Raw genomic sequence first — 17775 nt, forward strand, 5'->3', positions numbered from 1 at the left:
CTGGGTAAGTCTGTCTGGAGGTCTGTCAGAAGTCTCTGAGTAAGTCTGTCTGGAGGTCTGTCAGAAGTCTCTTGGTAAGTCTGTCTGGAGGTCTGTCAGAAGTCTCTGGGTAAGTCTGTCTGGAGGTCTGTCAGAAGTCTCTGAGTAAGTCTGTCTGGAGGTCTGTCAGAAGTCTCTGAGTAAGTCTGTCTGGAGGTCTGTCAGAAGTCTCTGGGTAAGTCTGTCTGGAGGTCTGTCAGAAGTCTCTGAGTAAGTCTGTCTGGAGGTCTGTCAGAAGTCTCTTGGTAAGTCTGTCTGGAGGTCTGTCAGAAGTCTCTTGGTAAGTCTGTCTGGAGGTCTGTCAGAAGTCTCTCACTGGGTAGGCCTATACTTATACTTTGAATTTGTTTTAAATAGTTGCATTGAAAGTATTCATGTACCAGTATGACACCTTCCAAGTTTGCCTACGTTGTACATTGGTAACTTCATGATGTGTATTACACTAGTAATATTTTCAAACCTTTTTTGGGGGGTTAGCTAATATTGCGGATAGATTGTAGCTTCTGGCTATCCAGTTTTCAGCCCTTGGTTGTGTGTGTGATTGTGTGACTGACAGGTACTTGGAGAAGAAGCGTCTGCTGTTCCCTCGGTTCTTTTTTGTGTCTGACCCGGCACTGCTGGAGATACTGGGCCAAGCCTCGGACTCCCACACCATCCAGGCCCACCTGCTCAATGTCTTTGACAACATTAAATGTGTCCGCTTCCATGACAAAGTACAGTAACGCACAGACAGATATATCATTTTTTTCTACAACTATCCCCGTCAGGCCTCCTGATCAATTTACTTATTTGACTATTAGTAGTGTCTGTCCTTCTGCAATAGTAACTAACCCAGATTCAGCAACATCAATAGTATCTGCTCTTCTGTCTCCACAGATGTACGACCGGATCCTGGCCATCTCGTCCAGGGAGGGGGAGACGGTAGAGCTGGATCGGCCGGTGACGGCTGAGGGGAACGTGGAGGTCTGGCTCAATGCCCTGCTGAAGGAATCCCAGAGGTCTCTTCACCTGGTCATCAGACAGGCTGTCCTGGCCATCCAGGACTCAGGCTTCCAGCTCATTGAGTTCCTGGACACTTTCCCTGCTCAGGTGGGGAGACATGGGATACATCCTAAATGTCACCATATTACATAGTCCACTACTTTTGACCCAGGCCCTGTTCAAAGTAGTGCACTATATAGGCTGCAATTTGTGACACGGTCCTGGTCTTGGGATCATCATTCATTCTCTTTTATAATGTGATAGATTACCTTAACCTTGACCTTGGAGCAATGGCCTTGTAGTTAGACTTTCCCACGCCTATGTTTCATTACTCAGTACCTGATCAGGGATTCCTGCTTTTCTGACATTATCCTCCATTAATGTATAACTGAAACTGATCTACACACTAGCCAAATTCCATACATTCCTGATTTATACATTGTCCTGATTACAGCCCTGATTGATAGGAAGACATGGAAGCAGGGAAAGATGACTTTACGTTCTCTCATTGATGTCCTATCATGATGTCCTCTCTTCCTGACTCCATCAACCAGGTTGGTCTGCTGGGAGTCCAGATGATCTGGACCAGAGACTCAGAGGAGGCCCTGACCAACGCCCGCTACGACCGTAAGATCATGCCCAAGACCAACCAGTTCTTCCTGGAGCTTCTCAACACCCTGATAGACATGACCACTAAAGACCTGGCCTCAATGGAGCGGGCCAAGTATGAGACACTCATAACCATCCATGTACACCAGAGGGACATCTTTGATGACCTGGTGAGTGGACTGGAATCACAAACTGACTCAGTGGCTAAAATAGTACTTCAACCCCAAAGGTCCCTTTCAGTGTATAAACTGAAGGTAATAATTGCTGTTGTGTAACATATTTTTAAGACTTTTGGCAAACTGTTCCACCAAATATTTTCTGATTAGGGCATGGTAGAGTCTGAGAATATCAATTTGAGTTTCCCCTGGTATTCAAATCACATTTGACAATTGGGGTTTTAGGAATTTCATAGGCTTTAGCAATGCTTTGTTTCCAGAATGGTTTCCCCCTGCTCTCCCCTCAGTGTCGGCTGCATATCAAAAGCCCTACAGACTTTGAGTGGCTGAAGCAGTGTCGTTTCTACTTCAATGAGGATTCTGACAAGATGATCATCAACATCACTGACGTTGGCTTCATCTATCAGAATGAGTTCCTGGGCTGCACTGACAGACTGGTCATCACCCCTCTGACTGACAGGTAGGGACTAACTAGTCATCACCGCTCTGACTGACAGGTAGGGACTAACTAGTCTTCACATCTCTTACTGACAGGTAGGGACTAACTAGTGTTCACATCTCTTACTGACAGGTAGGGACTAACTGCCAGTACCATGGCCCAGCCTAACTTTTTAGTGCCCACAAGTGTATGGTGTATCACATTGAATATCTTTGGGTGATTATCCTGGATGTACCTTTTTCTTGGTGTGTGTTTGTCCCAGGTGCTACATCACACTGGCCCAGGCTCTGGGGATGAGTATGGGAGGAGCTCCGGCCGGCCCTGCAGGGACAGGGAAGACTGAGACCACTAAAGACATGGGCCGCTGCCTGGGGAAGTACGTGGTGGTCTTCAACTGCTCCGACCAGATGGACTTCAGAGGACTGGGGAGGATCTTTAAAGGTAGGAGCTTCTATTCATATTGCCTGGTCCCAAATACATTTGTGCTCTCTTGCCAACTCCTGTGCCATTTGCATGGCAATGACCATAGGAGTTGGATATCCAGTACAAACAAAACGTATATGATTTGGGGCGATTATAGGCTATATAAGATGTCACTCATATTACTGTGAAGAGAATGATGATCTCAACCTGAACCTAATGAACAGTGTAATGTTGTGTGTCTTTGTGTTGATTTGCAGGTCAGGCTCTTGGGGTTGTTTTGAATGAGGAGTTTAATGTGAAGAGTGATGTGTAATGTTGTGTTGATTGACAGGCCTAGCCCAGTCGGGCTCTTGGGGCTGTTTCGATGAGTTCAACCGTATCGACCTATCAGTTCTCTCCGTGGCGGCCCAGCAGATCGCCATCGTGCTTACCTGCAAGAAGGACCGCCGCAAGAACTTCATCTTCACTGACGGAGACAACGTGGAAATGAATCCCGAATTCGGCATCTTCCTTACTATGGTTATTATTAGCAGTCTATAAACTACTCACTGTAGAAACCCCTTCACAAACGCTTTGTCAAGTAGAGCTTCATTTAAAGTACTTCTGAAAGGAATAATGAATTCTTGTCTCAAAGAAGATTAACTGAAACTAGTCCAAATCAGACCAGGTTCATTATTACTTTGAGGATGTTAGTCATAGACTTTGTTTTGCTTTTTATTCTTAACAGACTCACCTGGTTAAATAAAGATTTGATTAATAAATGTTTTTGCCCCAATCAGAACCCGGGCTACGCAGGTCGTCAGGAGCTTCCAGAGAACCTGAAGATCAACTTCCGCTCGGTGGCCATGATGGTCCCAGACCGTCAGATCATCATCCGGGTCAAGCTGGCCAGCTGTGGCTTCATAGACAACATAGAGCTAGCCAGGAAGTTCTTCACCCTCTACAAACTGTGTGAGGAGCAGCTCTCCAAGCAGGTCAGCTATGAAATGAAATGTAACTACTGTAGATATTTCAATGAGAGCTGAACATGCAATGCTATACATTTTAGTACTTCCATATAAGTAAACAATCAAGTCAAGTGAAAGGTTATTTAAAGTGTATCATCAATGTCTCAAATCACTTTAAAGGGAATTAATATACCACCTGTCAGGTGGATGGATTATCTCGGCAAAGGAGAAATGCTCACTAACAGGGATGTAAACACATTTGTGCACAAATTTGAGAGAAATACATTTTTTTTTGGTGTGTGAACAATTTCTGGGATCTTTTATTTCAGCTCAGAAAACATAGAAGCAACAATTTACATGTTGCGTTCATATTTTTTTTCAGTATAAAAACAACTGAACTGTCCATGTATGTGTTGATTATGATCTTTGTGTAGTTCATAGTTTGATTTCCATACAGTCCATGTTGGGTTCACTCTGTTTTTAAGGTGCATTATGACTTTGGACTGCGAAACATTTTGTCAGTTCTGCGGACACTGGGGGCGGTGAAACGAGCGAACCCCAACGACACAGAATCTACCATCGTCATGAGGGTTCTCAGAGATATGAACCTGTCCAAGCTGGTGAGTGCAGTCACTCAGATATACAGGACATTCTCCTTGAAATCAACTGCTATTCTCCTCGAAATCAACTGCCATTTTAGAAAAGCCTTTTTTTTTAAGCAGCATTAAGTGTTACAGATTGTTAATTTTTCATATACTATTCTGTAATACATGAATAATGATTTCATCTTCAGTGAGGTGCAACATAACAGAAGTGGTATCATGGTTAACTTCACTGACATAATTCTATATGTGTTGACAGATAGATGAAGATGAGCCGTTGTTCCTCAGCCTGATAGAGGACCTCTTCCCTGGGATCCAGCTGGATAAAGCAGGCTACTCAGAGCTGGAGACAGCTATCAACAAACAGGTGAGAGGACATTTTATATAACATAATCCCTTTACGTTAAGTTTGAAAATTCTCCATGTCACTCTGAAGTCTATCAACTATAAAAATAATTTACCCAATAAATTACTGGGAGTTTATATATGGAGTGTGCGACTCTCTTTATTTTTATAGTTTACAGTTTATTTGCCATTAGTCAGCACCTCCACACAAAATAATCTTTCTGGGTGTGCGCCAGCTCATGTTTTGTACTCTACGTGTAGTTTCTCATAACCCTCCTCCTTACACTGGTTCTCTCCCGTCCTCACCACCCATCTCTTCTCTGTTCCTCTACAGTACATTTTACATTTTAGTAATTTAGCAGACGCTCTTATCCAGGGCGACTTACATGAGCAATTAGAGTTACGTAATTAGGGTTAAGGACACATCGACATATTTTTTTACCTAGTCATCTCAGGGATTCGAACCACCGAACTTTTGGTTACTGGCCCAACGCTCTTACGTGCAAGGCTACATGCCACACCCACAGTATAATACCGAGTTTAAGGGATGAATCTGTCTTGGTATTAGCCTTAATACCATAGTAGCATAAAACCTTTTTTCGATCTAAATGTGAGGTAAGGATTTATTTGTATTAACATGAAGAGTTCACCTCACTGTCTTCCATTGTACTCCATACTGTAGGTGGAGGAGTCTGGTCTCATAACATGAATAGTTCACCTCACTGTCTTCCATTGTACTCCATACTGTAGGTGGAGGAGTCTGGTCTCATAACATGAAGAGTTCACCTCACTGTCTTCCATTGTACTCCATACTGTAGGTGGAGGAGTCTGGTCTCATAACATGAATAGTTCACCTCACTGTCTTCCATTGTACTCCATACTGTAGGTGGAGGAGTCTGGTCTCATAACATGAAGAGTTCACCTCACTGTCTTCCATTGTACTCCATACTGTAGGTGGAGGAGTCTGGTCTCATAACATGAATAGTTCACCTCACTGTCTTCCATTGTACTCCATACTGTAGGTGGAGGAGTCTGGTCTCATAACATGAAGAGTTCACCTCACTGTCTTCCATTGTTCTCCATACTGTAGGTGGAGGAGTCTGGTCTCATAACATGAAGAGTTCACCTCACTCTCTTCCATTGTTCTCCATACTGTAGGTGGCAGAGGCAGGTCTGATCAGCCACCCTCCATGGAAGCTGAAGGTGATTCAGCTGTTTGAGACCCAGAGGGTCCGCCATGGTATGATGGCCCTGGGGCCCAGCGGAGCAGGAAAAACCACCTGCATTCACACCCTGATGAGAGCCATGACAGGTGAGAAACATCCCCATCAAAACACTGGACTTATTTGACCTTATTTGCTTCCCCATGGCAGTCATACTGTCAGGCGGTGGGTGTAGCTGGTGCATGAAGTCAGGCGCAGGAGAGCAGAGATAAGTGAACAACTCACTTTAATAAAGGCACAAAGTAACAAACCCAATGTGCGAACAAAAATAACGGTTGCCACTAAACACGGGTGAAACAGCACCTGGGAATAAACCAGCCGGAAACGTACCGACCTAACAATAAACAATCACGCACAAAGACATGGGGGAAACAGAGGTGAAACCAGGTGTGTGGGAAAACAAGACAACACAAATGGAAAATGAAAAAAGGATCAGCGATGGCTAGAAGACCGTCGACATCGACCGCCGAACACCGCCGTGACACAAGTCGTGACACATACTTAACTAAAAGCTGTGTTAAGTGAATGTGTGTGTGTGTGTGTGTGTTTGCACCCACAGACTGCAGCCAGCCACACAGAGAGATGCGTATGAACCCCAAAGCGATCACCGCCCCTCAGATGTTTGGCCGTCTAGATGTATCTACCAATGACTGGACCGACGGCATCTTCTCTACCCTGTGGAGGAAGACCCTGAGAGCCAAGAAAGGTGAGACGGACACCTCTTATTTCATATTTTTATATATTGTGTGTTTTTGTTCTGCCTTGTTATTGTGAGTATTACATTGTTATTGATTATTGCATTGTTGGGTTTTGAGTTTGCGAGAAAGGCTTTTCACTGTACTTGTGCACGGGACATTAAAACTTGAAACTTGAAAGAAATACCCTGGACTTATACGGTCCTTGCTTTACACATTTTTTTATTTATTTAACTAGGCAAGTCAGTTAAGAACAAATACTTATTTACAATGACGGCCTACCAAAAGGCAAAGAGCCTCTTGCGGGACAGGGGCTGGGATTAAAAAAAAATATATTTTTTAAATATAGGAGAAAACACATCACGACAAGAGAGATACCACTACATAAAGAGAGACCTAAGACAACAACATAACAAGGCAGCAAACATGACAACACAGCATGGTAGCAACACAACATGACAACAACATGGTAGCAACACAACATGGCTGCAGCACAACATGGTACAAACATTATTGGGCGCAGACAACAGCACAAAGGGCAAGTTTACTCAAACATTAGACATGCTAGAGCATGAACCCACATACAGTACATACGGTATAGTCTCTATGGAATTCATGTAGAACAAAGGGGCAGATCATTTCCATGTGTTTTCAATATTCTCATATCTTTCTATTCATTTCCCTATATTTTTACTAAAAGTGATATTCTAATATGCTCTGACCTCCATAGTTGATTTTGATTAGTTGAATAAGCAGACTGGTTCTAATGTCTCTCTCCTCTGCAGGGGAGCACATCTGGATAGTACTAGATGGACCAGTAGATGCTATCTGGATAGAGAACCTCAACTCTGTACTGGATGACAACAGGACTCTGACCCTGGCCAATGGAGACAGGATCCCCATGGCCCCCAACTGCAAGATCGTGTTTGAGCCCCACAACATCGACAACGCCTCGCCTGCCACCGTGTCTCGTAACGGAATGGTGTTCATGAGCTCTTCTGTGCTCAACTGGAGCCCCATTCTGGAGGTGGGCACAGAACCTTCGCTCACTCTTTATCAGTGGATGAAAATGTGTGTGTGTGTGTGTGTGTGCGTACATCCGTGCATGCTTGTGTGTGTGCATCTTTGTCTATGTGTTTGTGTGTGTATATTTGTCTGTGTGTGTATATTTGTGTATGTGTGTATCTTTGTCTGTGTGTGTATGTGTGTATCTTTGTCTGTGCGTGTATATTTGTGTATGTGTGTATCTTTGTGTGTATCTTTGTCTGTGTGTGTATCTTTGTGTGTATCTTTGTCTGTGTGTGAATGTGTGTATCTTTGTCTGTGCGTGTATATTTGGGTATGTGTGTATCTTTGTCTTTGTGTGTATATTTGTGTATGTGGGTATCTTTGTCTGTGTGTGTATATTTGTGTATGTGTATATCTTTGTCTGTGTGTGTCTCTTTGTCTGTGTGTGTATATTTGTGTATGTGTGCATGTGTGTATCTTTGTCTGTGTGTGTATCTTTGTGTATATGTGTATCTTTGTGTGTATCTTTGTCTGTGTGTGTATCTTTGTCTGTGTGTGTATATTTGTGTATGTGTGTATCTTTGTCTGTGTGTGTATATTTGTGTATGTGCGTATCTTTGTCTGTGTGTGTATATTTGTGTATGTGTGTATCTTTGTCTGTGTGTGTATCTTTGTCTGTGTGTGTATATTTGTGTATGTGTGCATGTGTGTATCTTTGTGTGTATCTTTGTCTGTGTGTGTATCTTTGTTTGTGTCTTTGTCTGTGTGTGTATCTTTGTGTGTATCTTTGTCTGTGTGTGTCTCTTTGTCTGTGTGTGTATATTTGTGTATGTGTGCATGTGTGTATCTGTGTGTGTATCTTTGTGTATGTGTGTATCTTTGTGTGTATCTTTGTCTGTGTGTATCTTTGTCTGTGTGTTTATATTTGTGTGTGTGTATCTTTGTCTGTGTGTGTATATATTTGTGTATCTTTGTCTGTGTGTGTATGTGTGTATCTTTGTCTGTGTGTGTATATTTGTGTATGTGTGTATCTTTGTCTGTGTGTGTATATTTGTGTATGTGCGTATCTTTGTCTGTGTGTGTATATTTGTGTATGTGTGTATCTTTGTCTGTGTGTGTATATTTGTGTATGTGTGCATGTGTGTATCTTTGTGTGTATCTTTGTCTGTGTGTGTATCTTTGTCTGTGTGTGTATGTGTGTATCTTTGTATGTGCGTGTATATTTGTGTATGTGTGTATCTTTGTCTTTGTGTGTATATTTGTGTATGTGTGTATCTTTGTCTGTGTGTGTCTCTTTGTCTGTGTGTGTATATTTGTGTATGTGTGCATGTGTGTATCTTTGTATGTGTGTATCTTTGTGTGTATATTTGTGTGTGCGTGTATCTTTGTCTGTGTGTGTATATATTTGTGTATGTGTGTATCTTTGTCTGTGTGTGTGTATATTTGTGTATGTGTGTATCTTTGTCTGTGTGTGTATATTTGTGTATGTGTGTATCTTTTGTCTGTGTGTGTATATTTGTGTATGTGTGTATCTTTGTCTGTGTGTGTATATTTGTCTGTGTGCGTATCTTTGTCTGTGTGTGTATCTTTGTCTGTGTGTGTATATTTGTGTATGTGTGCATGTGTGTATCTTTGTCTGTGTGTGTATCTTTGTGTGTATCTTTGTCTGTGTGTGTATCTTTGTCTATGTGTGTATATTTGTGTATGTGCGTAACTTTGTCTGTGTGTGTGTGTGTGTATATTTGTGTATGTGTGTATCTTTGTCTGTGTGTGTCTCTTTGTCTGTGTGTGTATATTTGTGCATGTGTGCATGTGTGTATCTTTGTGTGTATCTTTGTCTGTGTGTGTGTATCTTTGTGTATGTGTGTATCTTTGTCTGTGTGTGTATCTTTATCTGTGTGTTTATATTTGTGTGTGTGTATCTTTGTCTGTGTGTGTATATATTTGTGTATGTGTGAATCTTTGTCTGTGTGTGTATGTGTGTATCTTTGTCTATTTGTGTATGTGTGTATCTTTGTCTGTGTGTGTATATTTGTGTATGTGCGTATCTTTGTCTGTGTGTGTATATTTGTGTATCTTTGTCTGTGTGTGTATATTTGTGTATGTGTGCATGTGTGTATCTTTGTCTGTGTGTGTATCTTTGTGTGTATCTTTGTCTGTGTGTGTATCTTTGTCTATGTGTGTATATTTGTGTATGTGTGTATCTTTGTCTGTGTGTGTATCTTTGTCTGTGTGTGTATCTTTGTGTGTATCTTTGTCTGTGTGTTTATATTTGTGTGTGTGTATCTTTGTCTGTGTGTGTATATTTGTGTATGTGTGTATCTTTGTCTGTATCTTTGTATGTGTGTTTATATTTGTGTATGTGTGTATCTTTGTCTGTGTGTGTATATTTGTGTATCTTTGTCTACATGAATACATGTGTGTTTTGTCCCCTATCAGGGCTGGCTGAAGAAGCGTTCCCGTCAGGAGGGAGAGGTGCTGAGAGAGCTGTTCTCCTCTTCCTTCCCAGAGCTCTACCGGTTCACTGTTCGCTGTCTGGAGTACAAGATCGACATGCTGGAGGCCTTCGTCATCATGCAGAGCATCAACATGCTGCAGGGCCTCATCCCCGCCAAGGTAGGCACCTGAAACCTCCATACTCCAACCATATTAAAAACCCTGAGCTCTATGAATACTGTTGGAATGAATTGCCCCCACATTCCTCATAGAGACAAATTGGAATGTTCTAATACCTAACTGATTTAATTAATCCTGTCATTGTGTTTCCTTAAGCACTATTTTCAATTACTGTTGGACTATAACTCTCTGGACTCTGCATCTATGTGAGGGTGAATTTCCCTTTACTCTAGATGACTGATTCATTTGAGTACCAAGTATGAAATATAGTAGATATAAAGATGTAGAAGGGCTTTGGTACAGTATGTTGTGTTGATAGTGACTGTTGTGTTCCAGGAGCAGTGTGGGGAGGTGTCCAGGCAGCATGTGGAGCGTCTCTATGTGTTTGCTCTCATGTGGAGCATTGGAGCTTTACTGGAGCTGGAAGACAGGAGGAAGATGGAGAGCTGGCTCCGTGGCAACGACAACATCCATCTGGACCTCCCAGATATACCATCAGACAGCGAGGACACCATGTTCGACTACCACGTCACTACAGACGGTGAGGGGTAGATGTTCAGTAGACAGTGTGGTGGCTAATTTCTGCATTACCAAATGAGGAGAGTTACAAACAAGTCAGAGTTATACTTAAAACTACATCTTTAATAATTAAGATGCTTTTGCAAAAGCATTTGACCTTCAATGATACGCTATCTCTAATGAACCATTGAAAAGTGATTACACAAAAGTACAAAGATATTTTATACCCAAGATCCACCCCTCTCAACGTACATGACGAACAACAGATCTTAGGAACAGTTCACAAAGGTTACGTTTTGTATGAAAGATATCTATAAAGCATAGCAGACAGCAACTGCTGTATCAACAGTGTTCATTGTATAGACCAGTATCTGGTCCTCCTACCCCAAACTGGAACCGTCTCTCCCTGGTACAGTATAGAACAGAACCATTAGCTCATCGAATGGCATAAATCAATTGACAACTCTAGATACTCCCATCTCAAGTAAACCCCCTCTTGACTCCACTCCTGGACAAGCTCACTGAGGGGAGTGACTTGCGCACAGACATTGTGGAGACAAATAATTGGTTCCCCATTAATCACGCCATCTCTTCACATGGTTTAACAATACATTCACATATGACAAGTATTTCACATAAGCATATTATGCAAATAAAACATCTTATTTATTATTGTTACCCAACTAATTCTGATTCATCCACCACAACAGACTCCACAAACTCACAACACACACTCAGTCCTCTTTTTACTGTTATGGAAGATACAGTGAACAAAAACGAAACAACATCTAAAGTGTTGGTCCCATGTTTCATGAGCTGAAATAAAATATCCCAGAAATGTTCCATATGCACAAAAAGCTTAAGTTTGCATGTCTGTTAGTGAGCATTTCTCCTTTGCCAAGATAATCCATCCACCTAACAGGTGTGACATATCAAGAAGCTGATTAAACAGCATGATCATTACACAGGTGCACATTGTGCCGGGGACAATAAAAGACCACTCTAAAATGTGCAGTTTTATCACACAACACAATGCCACGATGTCTCAAGTTTTGAGGGAGCGTGGAATTGGCATGATGACTGCAGGAATGCCAGAGTTGTTGCCAGAGAATTGAATATTCATACCATACTGTACCATAAGCCACCTCCAAATTCGTTTTAGAGAATTTGGCAGTACGTCCAACCGGCCTCGCAACCGCATACCACGTGTAACCACGTCAGCCCAGGACCTCCTTATCCGGCTTCTTCACCTGCGGGATAGTCTGAGACCAGCCACCCGGACAGCTGATGAAAAATGTTTGCACAAACTGTCAGTAATCGTCTCAGGGAAGCTCATCTGAGTGCTTAACCAACTTCAAATGCTCACCTTCGGTGGCCACTGGCACACTGGAGAAGTGTGCTCTTCACGGATGAATCCAGGTTTCAACTGTAAAGTGCAGATGTCAGACAGCGTGTACGGCGTTGTGTGGGCGAGCGGTTTGCTGATGTCAGCCCCATTGTGCCGGTGGGCTTATAGTATGGGCAGGCATAAGCTACGGACAATGAACACAATTGCATTTTATCAATGGCAATTTGAATCCACGGAGATACTGTGACGAGATCCTGAGGCCCATTGTCGTGCCATTCATCCGCTGCCATCACCTCATGTTTCAGCATGATAATGCATGGCCCCATGTCGCAAGGATCTGTACACAATTCCTGGAACCTGAAAATGTCCCAGTTCTTCTATGGCCTGCATACCCACCAGACATGTCAACCATTTAGCATGTTTGGGATGCTCTGGATCGATGTGTACAACATCGTATTCCAGTTCCCGCCAATATCCAGCAACTTCGCACAGCCATTGAAGATGAGTGGGACAACATTCCACAGGCCCCAATCAACAGCCTGATCAACTCTATGCGAATGAGATATGTCGCACCACATCTGGTTACACCAGATACTGACTGGTTTTCTGATCCACACCCCTCCTTTTTCTTTTAAAGGTATCTGTTACCAACAGATGGATATCTGTATTCCCAGTCATGTGAAATCCATAGATTAGGGCTTAATTCATTTATTTCAAATGACTGATTTGAAATAATCTGCAACTCAGGAAAATCTTTTAAATTGTTGCATGTTGCATTTATATTTTTGTTCAGTGTAGATCATAAGATCATATTGATCTTTCACAGTGCTCTTGCTCAATTAAAAAGTCGGTGCATTGAAATATCACCATCAGATCTCTCATTAAACCATCAATATGCGTTAAATTCACCCGCACATCTGATGTTGGTGTTACCTTAGTCCTGCTTGCTACCAGTCTTTCATGATATGTTCACCCTCCGGTGGGTATTATCATCAGAAAAATGTTGTCCTTTTTGAACAAACTAAGGGTCATTTATCTATTTGACAGTCATTCCGTACAACTGAACTAAAGTATTTCCAGCTGAGGACATTGTGGATGGTGAAAATTCCATCTGAGGACATCATGGATGGTGAAAATTCCATCTGAGGACATCATGGATGGTGAAAATTCCATCTGAGGACATCGTGGATGGTGAAAATTCCATCTGAGGACATCGTGGATGGTGAAAATTCCATCTGAGGACATCGTGGATGGTGAAAATTCCATCTGAGGACACTGTGGATGGTGAAAATTCCATCTGAGGACATCATGGATGGTGTTCATGATGCTCGCATTATTTGTTTTTCAATGACTTATTCTTGTATGTCCTCCTGTGTGTGCAGGTCACTGGGTCCACTGGAACACACGGGTGGAGGAGTACGTCTACCCATCAGACCTCACCCCAGAGTACGGATCCATCCTGGTCCCCAACGTAGACAATGTGCGCACTGACTTCCTCATCCAGACCATCGCCAAACAGGGCAAGGTGGGTGTCCATATTCACAAAGGGTCTCAGAGTAGTAGTGCTGATCTAGGATCAAGTCCCCTTTGTACACTATATATACAAAAGTATGTGGACACCCCTTCAAATTAGTGGATTCGGCTATTTCAGCCACACCCATTGTTGACAGGTGTATAAAATTGAGCACACAGCCATAAAATCTCCATAGACAAACATTGGCAGTAAAATGGCCTTACGGAAGAGCTCAGTGACTTTCAACGTGGCACCGCCATAGCATGCCACCTTTCCAACAAGTCAGTTTGTCAACTGTAAGTGCTGTTATTGTGAAGTGGAAACGTCATGGAGCAAGAACGGCTCAGCCACGAAGTGGTAGGCCCCACAAGCTCACATAACGGGACCGCCGCGTGCTAAAGCATATAGCTCGTAAAGATCGTCCTCTGTTGCAACACTCACTACTGAGTTCCAAGCTGCCTCTGGAACCAATGTCAGCACAATAACTGTTCGTCGGGAACTTCATGAAATGGTATTCCAAGGCTGAGCAGCCGAACACAAGCCAAGCGTCGGCTGGAGTGGTGTAAAGCTCGCCGCCAGTGGGCGGACACTAATCTGGGTTTGGCCGAATGCATCATGCCAACTGTAAAGTTTGGTGGAGGAGGAATTATGGTCTGAGGCTGTTTTTCATGGTTTGGGCTCAGCCCCTTAGTTCCAGTGAAGGGAAATCTTAACGCTACAGCATACAATCAAATCAAATCAAATCAATCAAATTTATTTTTATATAGCCCTTCGTACATCAGCTGATATTCTCAAAGTGCTGTACAGAAACCCAGCCTAAAACCCCAAACAGCAAGCAAAGCATGTGAAAGAAGCACGGTGGCTAGGACAATGACATTCTAGACGATTCTGTGCTTCCAACTTTGTGGTAAAAGTTTGGGGAAGGCTCTTTCCTGTTTCAGCATGACAATGCCCTCGTGCACAAAGCAAGGTCCATCCAGAAATGGTTTGTTGAGATCGGTGTTGAAGAACTTGACTGTGCTACATGGAGTCCTGACCTCAACCCCATGATCACCTTTGGGATGAATTGGAATGCCGACTGCAAGCCAGGCCAAATCGCCCAACATGTTGCAGCAATGTTCCAACATCGAGTGGAAAGCCTTCCCAGAAGAGTGGAGGCTGTTATAGCAGCAAAGGGGGACCAACTCCATATTAATGCCAATGGTTTTGGAATGAAATGTTCAATGAACAGGTGTCCACATACTTTTGGTCATGTGGTGTATATACAGTGCATTCAGAAATTATTCAGACCCCTTACCCTTTTCCACATTTTGTTACGTTACAGCCTTATTCTAAAATGTATTAAATTGATTGTTTTCCTCATCAATCTACACACAATACCCCATAATGACAAAGCGAAAAGAGGTTTTTAGAATTTTTTACCAATGTATTAAAACAGTAAAATAGAAATACCTTATTTACATAAGTATTCAGACCTTTTGCTATGAGACTCGAAATTGAGCTCAAGTGCATCTTGTTTCCATTTATCATCCTTGAGATTTTTCTACAACTTGATTGGAGTCCACCTGTGGTATATTAAATTGATTGGACGTTGATTTGGAAAGGCACACATCTGTTTATATAAGGTCCTGCAAAAACCAAGCCATGAGGTTGAAGGAATTGTCCGTAGAGCTCAGAGACAGGATTGTGTCGAGGCACAGGTCTGGGGAAGGGTACCAAAAAAATTCTGCAGCATTGAAGGTCCTCAAGAACACAGTGGCCTCCATCATTCTAAAATGGAAAAAGTTTGGAACCGTCAAGAGCTTCCAAGAGCTGGCCACCTGGCCAAACTGAGCAATCAGGGGAGAAGGCCCTTGGTCAGGGAGGTGAACAAGAACCCGATGGTCACTGACAGAGCTCCAGAGTTCCTCTGTGGAGATGGGAGAATGGGAGAATCTCTGCAGCACTCTACCAATCAGGCCTTTATGGTAGAGTGGCCAGACGGAAGCCACTCTTCAGTAAAAGCACATGACAGCCCGCTTGGAGATTGCCAAAAGGCATCTAAAGGACTCTCAGACCATGAGAAACAAGATTTTCTGGTCTGATAAAACCAAGATTGAACTCTGGCACCATCTCTACGGTGAAGCATGGTGCTTGCAGCGTCATGCTGTTGGGATGTTTTTCACCGGCAGGGACTGGGAGACTAGTCAGGATCGAGGGAAAGATGAACGGAGCAAAGCACAGAGAGATCCTTGTAGAAAAACCTGTTCCAGAATGCTCAGGACCTCAGACCCTAAGCACACAGCCAAGACAACGCAGGCGTGGCTTCTGGACAAGTCCCTGAATGTCCTTGAGTGGCCCAGCCAGAGCCCGGACTTGAACCCGATCAATCATCTTTGGAGGGACATGAAAATAGCTGTGCAGCGACGCCCCCATCCAACCTCATAGAGCTTGAGAGGATCTGCGGAGAAAAATGGGAGAAACTCCCCAAATACAGGTGTGCCAAGCTTGTAGTGTCATACCCACGAAGACTCAAGGCTGTAATCACTGCCAAAGGTGCTTCAACAAAGTACTGAGTAAAGGGTCTTAATACTTAAGTAAATGTAATATTTCATTTTTCATTTTTAATACATTTGCAAAAATAAAAACTGTTTTGCTTTGTTTTTATGGGGTATTGGGTCCATTTTAGAATAAGGCTGTAAGGTAACAAAATGTGGAACAAGTGAAGGGGTCTGAATACTTTCTGAATTTACTGTATATTCTTATTATAATCTAAACTGATCCTATATCAGCAATCCTGTTCTGAGTGGACACGTATTGTTAATTTGGCTTGTATGTGGAGGATAAATTACCCCCTAGCCATGTGATCTTTGTCAGATCCTCAAGAGTAATCCCTTCCTCGTTTTGTCGCAGGCTGTGTTGTTGATCGGAGAGCAAGGCACAGCCAAGACCGTCATCATCAAGGGATACATGTCAAAGTACGACCCCGAAACTCACATGGCCAAGAGTCTCAACTTTTCCTCCGCCACAACTCCACTCATGTTCCAGGTATTACACCTCCAAAACAACACCACATACTTCCTGCTCTTTATTCTAACTTTTCAAGTTTTAGATGGGTAGGACTTTCTAAGATCAGTTGTGAATGAATGAAATGTTTTCCAGTCACTTGTCAGAAAGTTTATCTGACTACTTCAGGTCTATGCGCCATTTATTTATAGTAACATTACTTCAAATGTGTGTTTTGTTCCTTTATTCACTGTCTGTAAAGATGAAACACTCAACCCATCTCTTTCTTTCTTTCCAGCGGACTGTGGAAAGCTATGTGGACAAGCGGATGGGCACCACCTACGGCCCTCCTGCAGGGAAGAAGATGTCCGTCTTTGTGGACGACATTAACATGCCAGTCATCAACGAATGGGGAGATCAGGTCGGACTCAAACTCAGCACTCGTTAAATCACCATAGCGAAAGGCCAAAAATTACAATTTTCCCATTTGTTTTCTTGGGAAACCTTACCATATGAAATTGCAATCCGAGAGTGTACAGCTTATTCTGCCTTTTTACCAAATTTCCTAATTTGACTCACCCCGTTTTAGGTCACCAATGAGATAGTCCGCCAGCTGATGGAACAGAACGGGTTCTTCAATCTGGAGAAGCCGGGGGAGTTCACCAATATAGTGGACATCCAGTTCCTTGCAGCGATGATCCACCCAGGGGGAGGCCGCAACGACATCCCACAGAGACTGAAGAGGCAGTTCTCCATCTTCAACTGCACCCTGCCCTCCAACGCATCCATCGACAAGATATTTGGTGGGTTTGGCTCCTTAAAAACTCTGGAATTGCATCTGTGTGGAGACTCTGACCATGTAATTTGAGTTACCTGTACTACTTCTCATCCATTGACACTGGGCTTGTTTGAATTTTGACTATATTAGATATCCATATATCCATATATAATTACACCATTATATATATCTCTCAATAAAAACACTATTTTCTTTAACTTATTTACCTCAATGCTTCGCCCACCTTCATGTCGTCAACCACTTTTCCCCTTTTCCCCTCACCTCATTCCTTTCCCTGACCAGGAGTCATCGGGACAGGACACTACTGTGCCCGGCGAGGCTTCACAGAAGACGTGCGTGGAACTGTGACCAAGCTGGTGCCGATGACCCGTCGGCTGTGGCAAATGACCAAGGTCAAGATGCTGCCCACTCCGGCCAAGTTCCACTACATCTTCAACCTCAGAGACTTGTCCAGAGTCTGGCAGGGCATGCTCAACCCAAACGCTGAGTTGGTCAACTCTCTTACTGT

At 43.0% G+C, this 17775-nt stretch overlaps 1 protein-coding gene across 2 annotated transcripts in view; it reads left to right on the top strand.

The window, feature by feature from the left end:
• Window positions 1–17775, top strand: part of LOC106605399 (dynein axonemal heavy chain 5) — a 58952-nt gene that overhangs the window by 19238 nt on the left and 21939 nt on the right. For both annotated transcript variants that reach the window (XM_082975394.1, XM_082975395.1), the window contains exons 30-48: window positions 596–752; window positions 916–1128; window positions 1575–1799; window positions 2093–2265; window positions 2507–2685; window positions 2999–3186; window positions 3447–3641; window positions 4100–4234; window positions 4476–4583; window positions 5720–5873; window positions 6344–6490; window positions 7265–7506; window positions 9927–10103; window positions 10440–10644; window positions 13353–13495; window positions 16376–16510; window positions 16767–16889; window positions 17058–17271; window positions 17550–17773. In XM_082975394.1, coding sequence (XP_082831520.1) covers window positions 596–752; window positions 916–1128; window positions 1575–1799; window positions 2093–2265; window positions 2507–2685; window positions 2999–3186; window positions 3447–3641; window positions 4100–4234; window positions 4476–4583; window positions 5720–5873; window positions 6344–6490; window positions 7265–7506; window positions 9927–10103; window positions 10440–10644; window positions 13353–13495; window positions 16376–16510; window positions 16767–16889; window positions 17058–17271; window positions 17550–17773 — 3337 coding nt within the window. The remainder of the gene's footprint in view (window positions 1–595; window positions 753–915; window positions 1129–1574; window positions 1800–2092; window positions 2266–2506; window positions 2686–2998; window positions 3187–3446; window positions 3642–4099; window positions 4235–4475; window positions 4584–5719; window positions 5874–6343; window positions 6491–7264; window positions 7507–9926; window positions 10104–10439; window positions 10645–13352; window positions 13496–16375; window positions 16511–16766; window positions 16890–17057; window positions 17272–17549; window positions 17774–17775) is intronic.

This window comes from Salmo salar, chromosome 05 (assembly GCF_965601325.2).
Source record: "Salmo salar chromosome 05, fSalSal1, whole genome shotgun sequence".
In the NCBI taxonomy this organism is placed as follows: domain Eukaryota; kingdom Metazoa; phylum Chordata; class Actinopteri; order Salmoniformes; family Salmonidae; genus Salmo; species Salmo salar.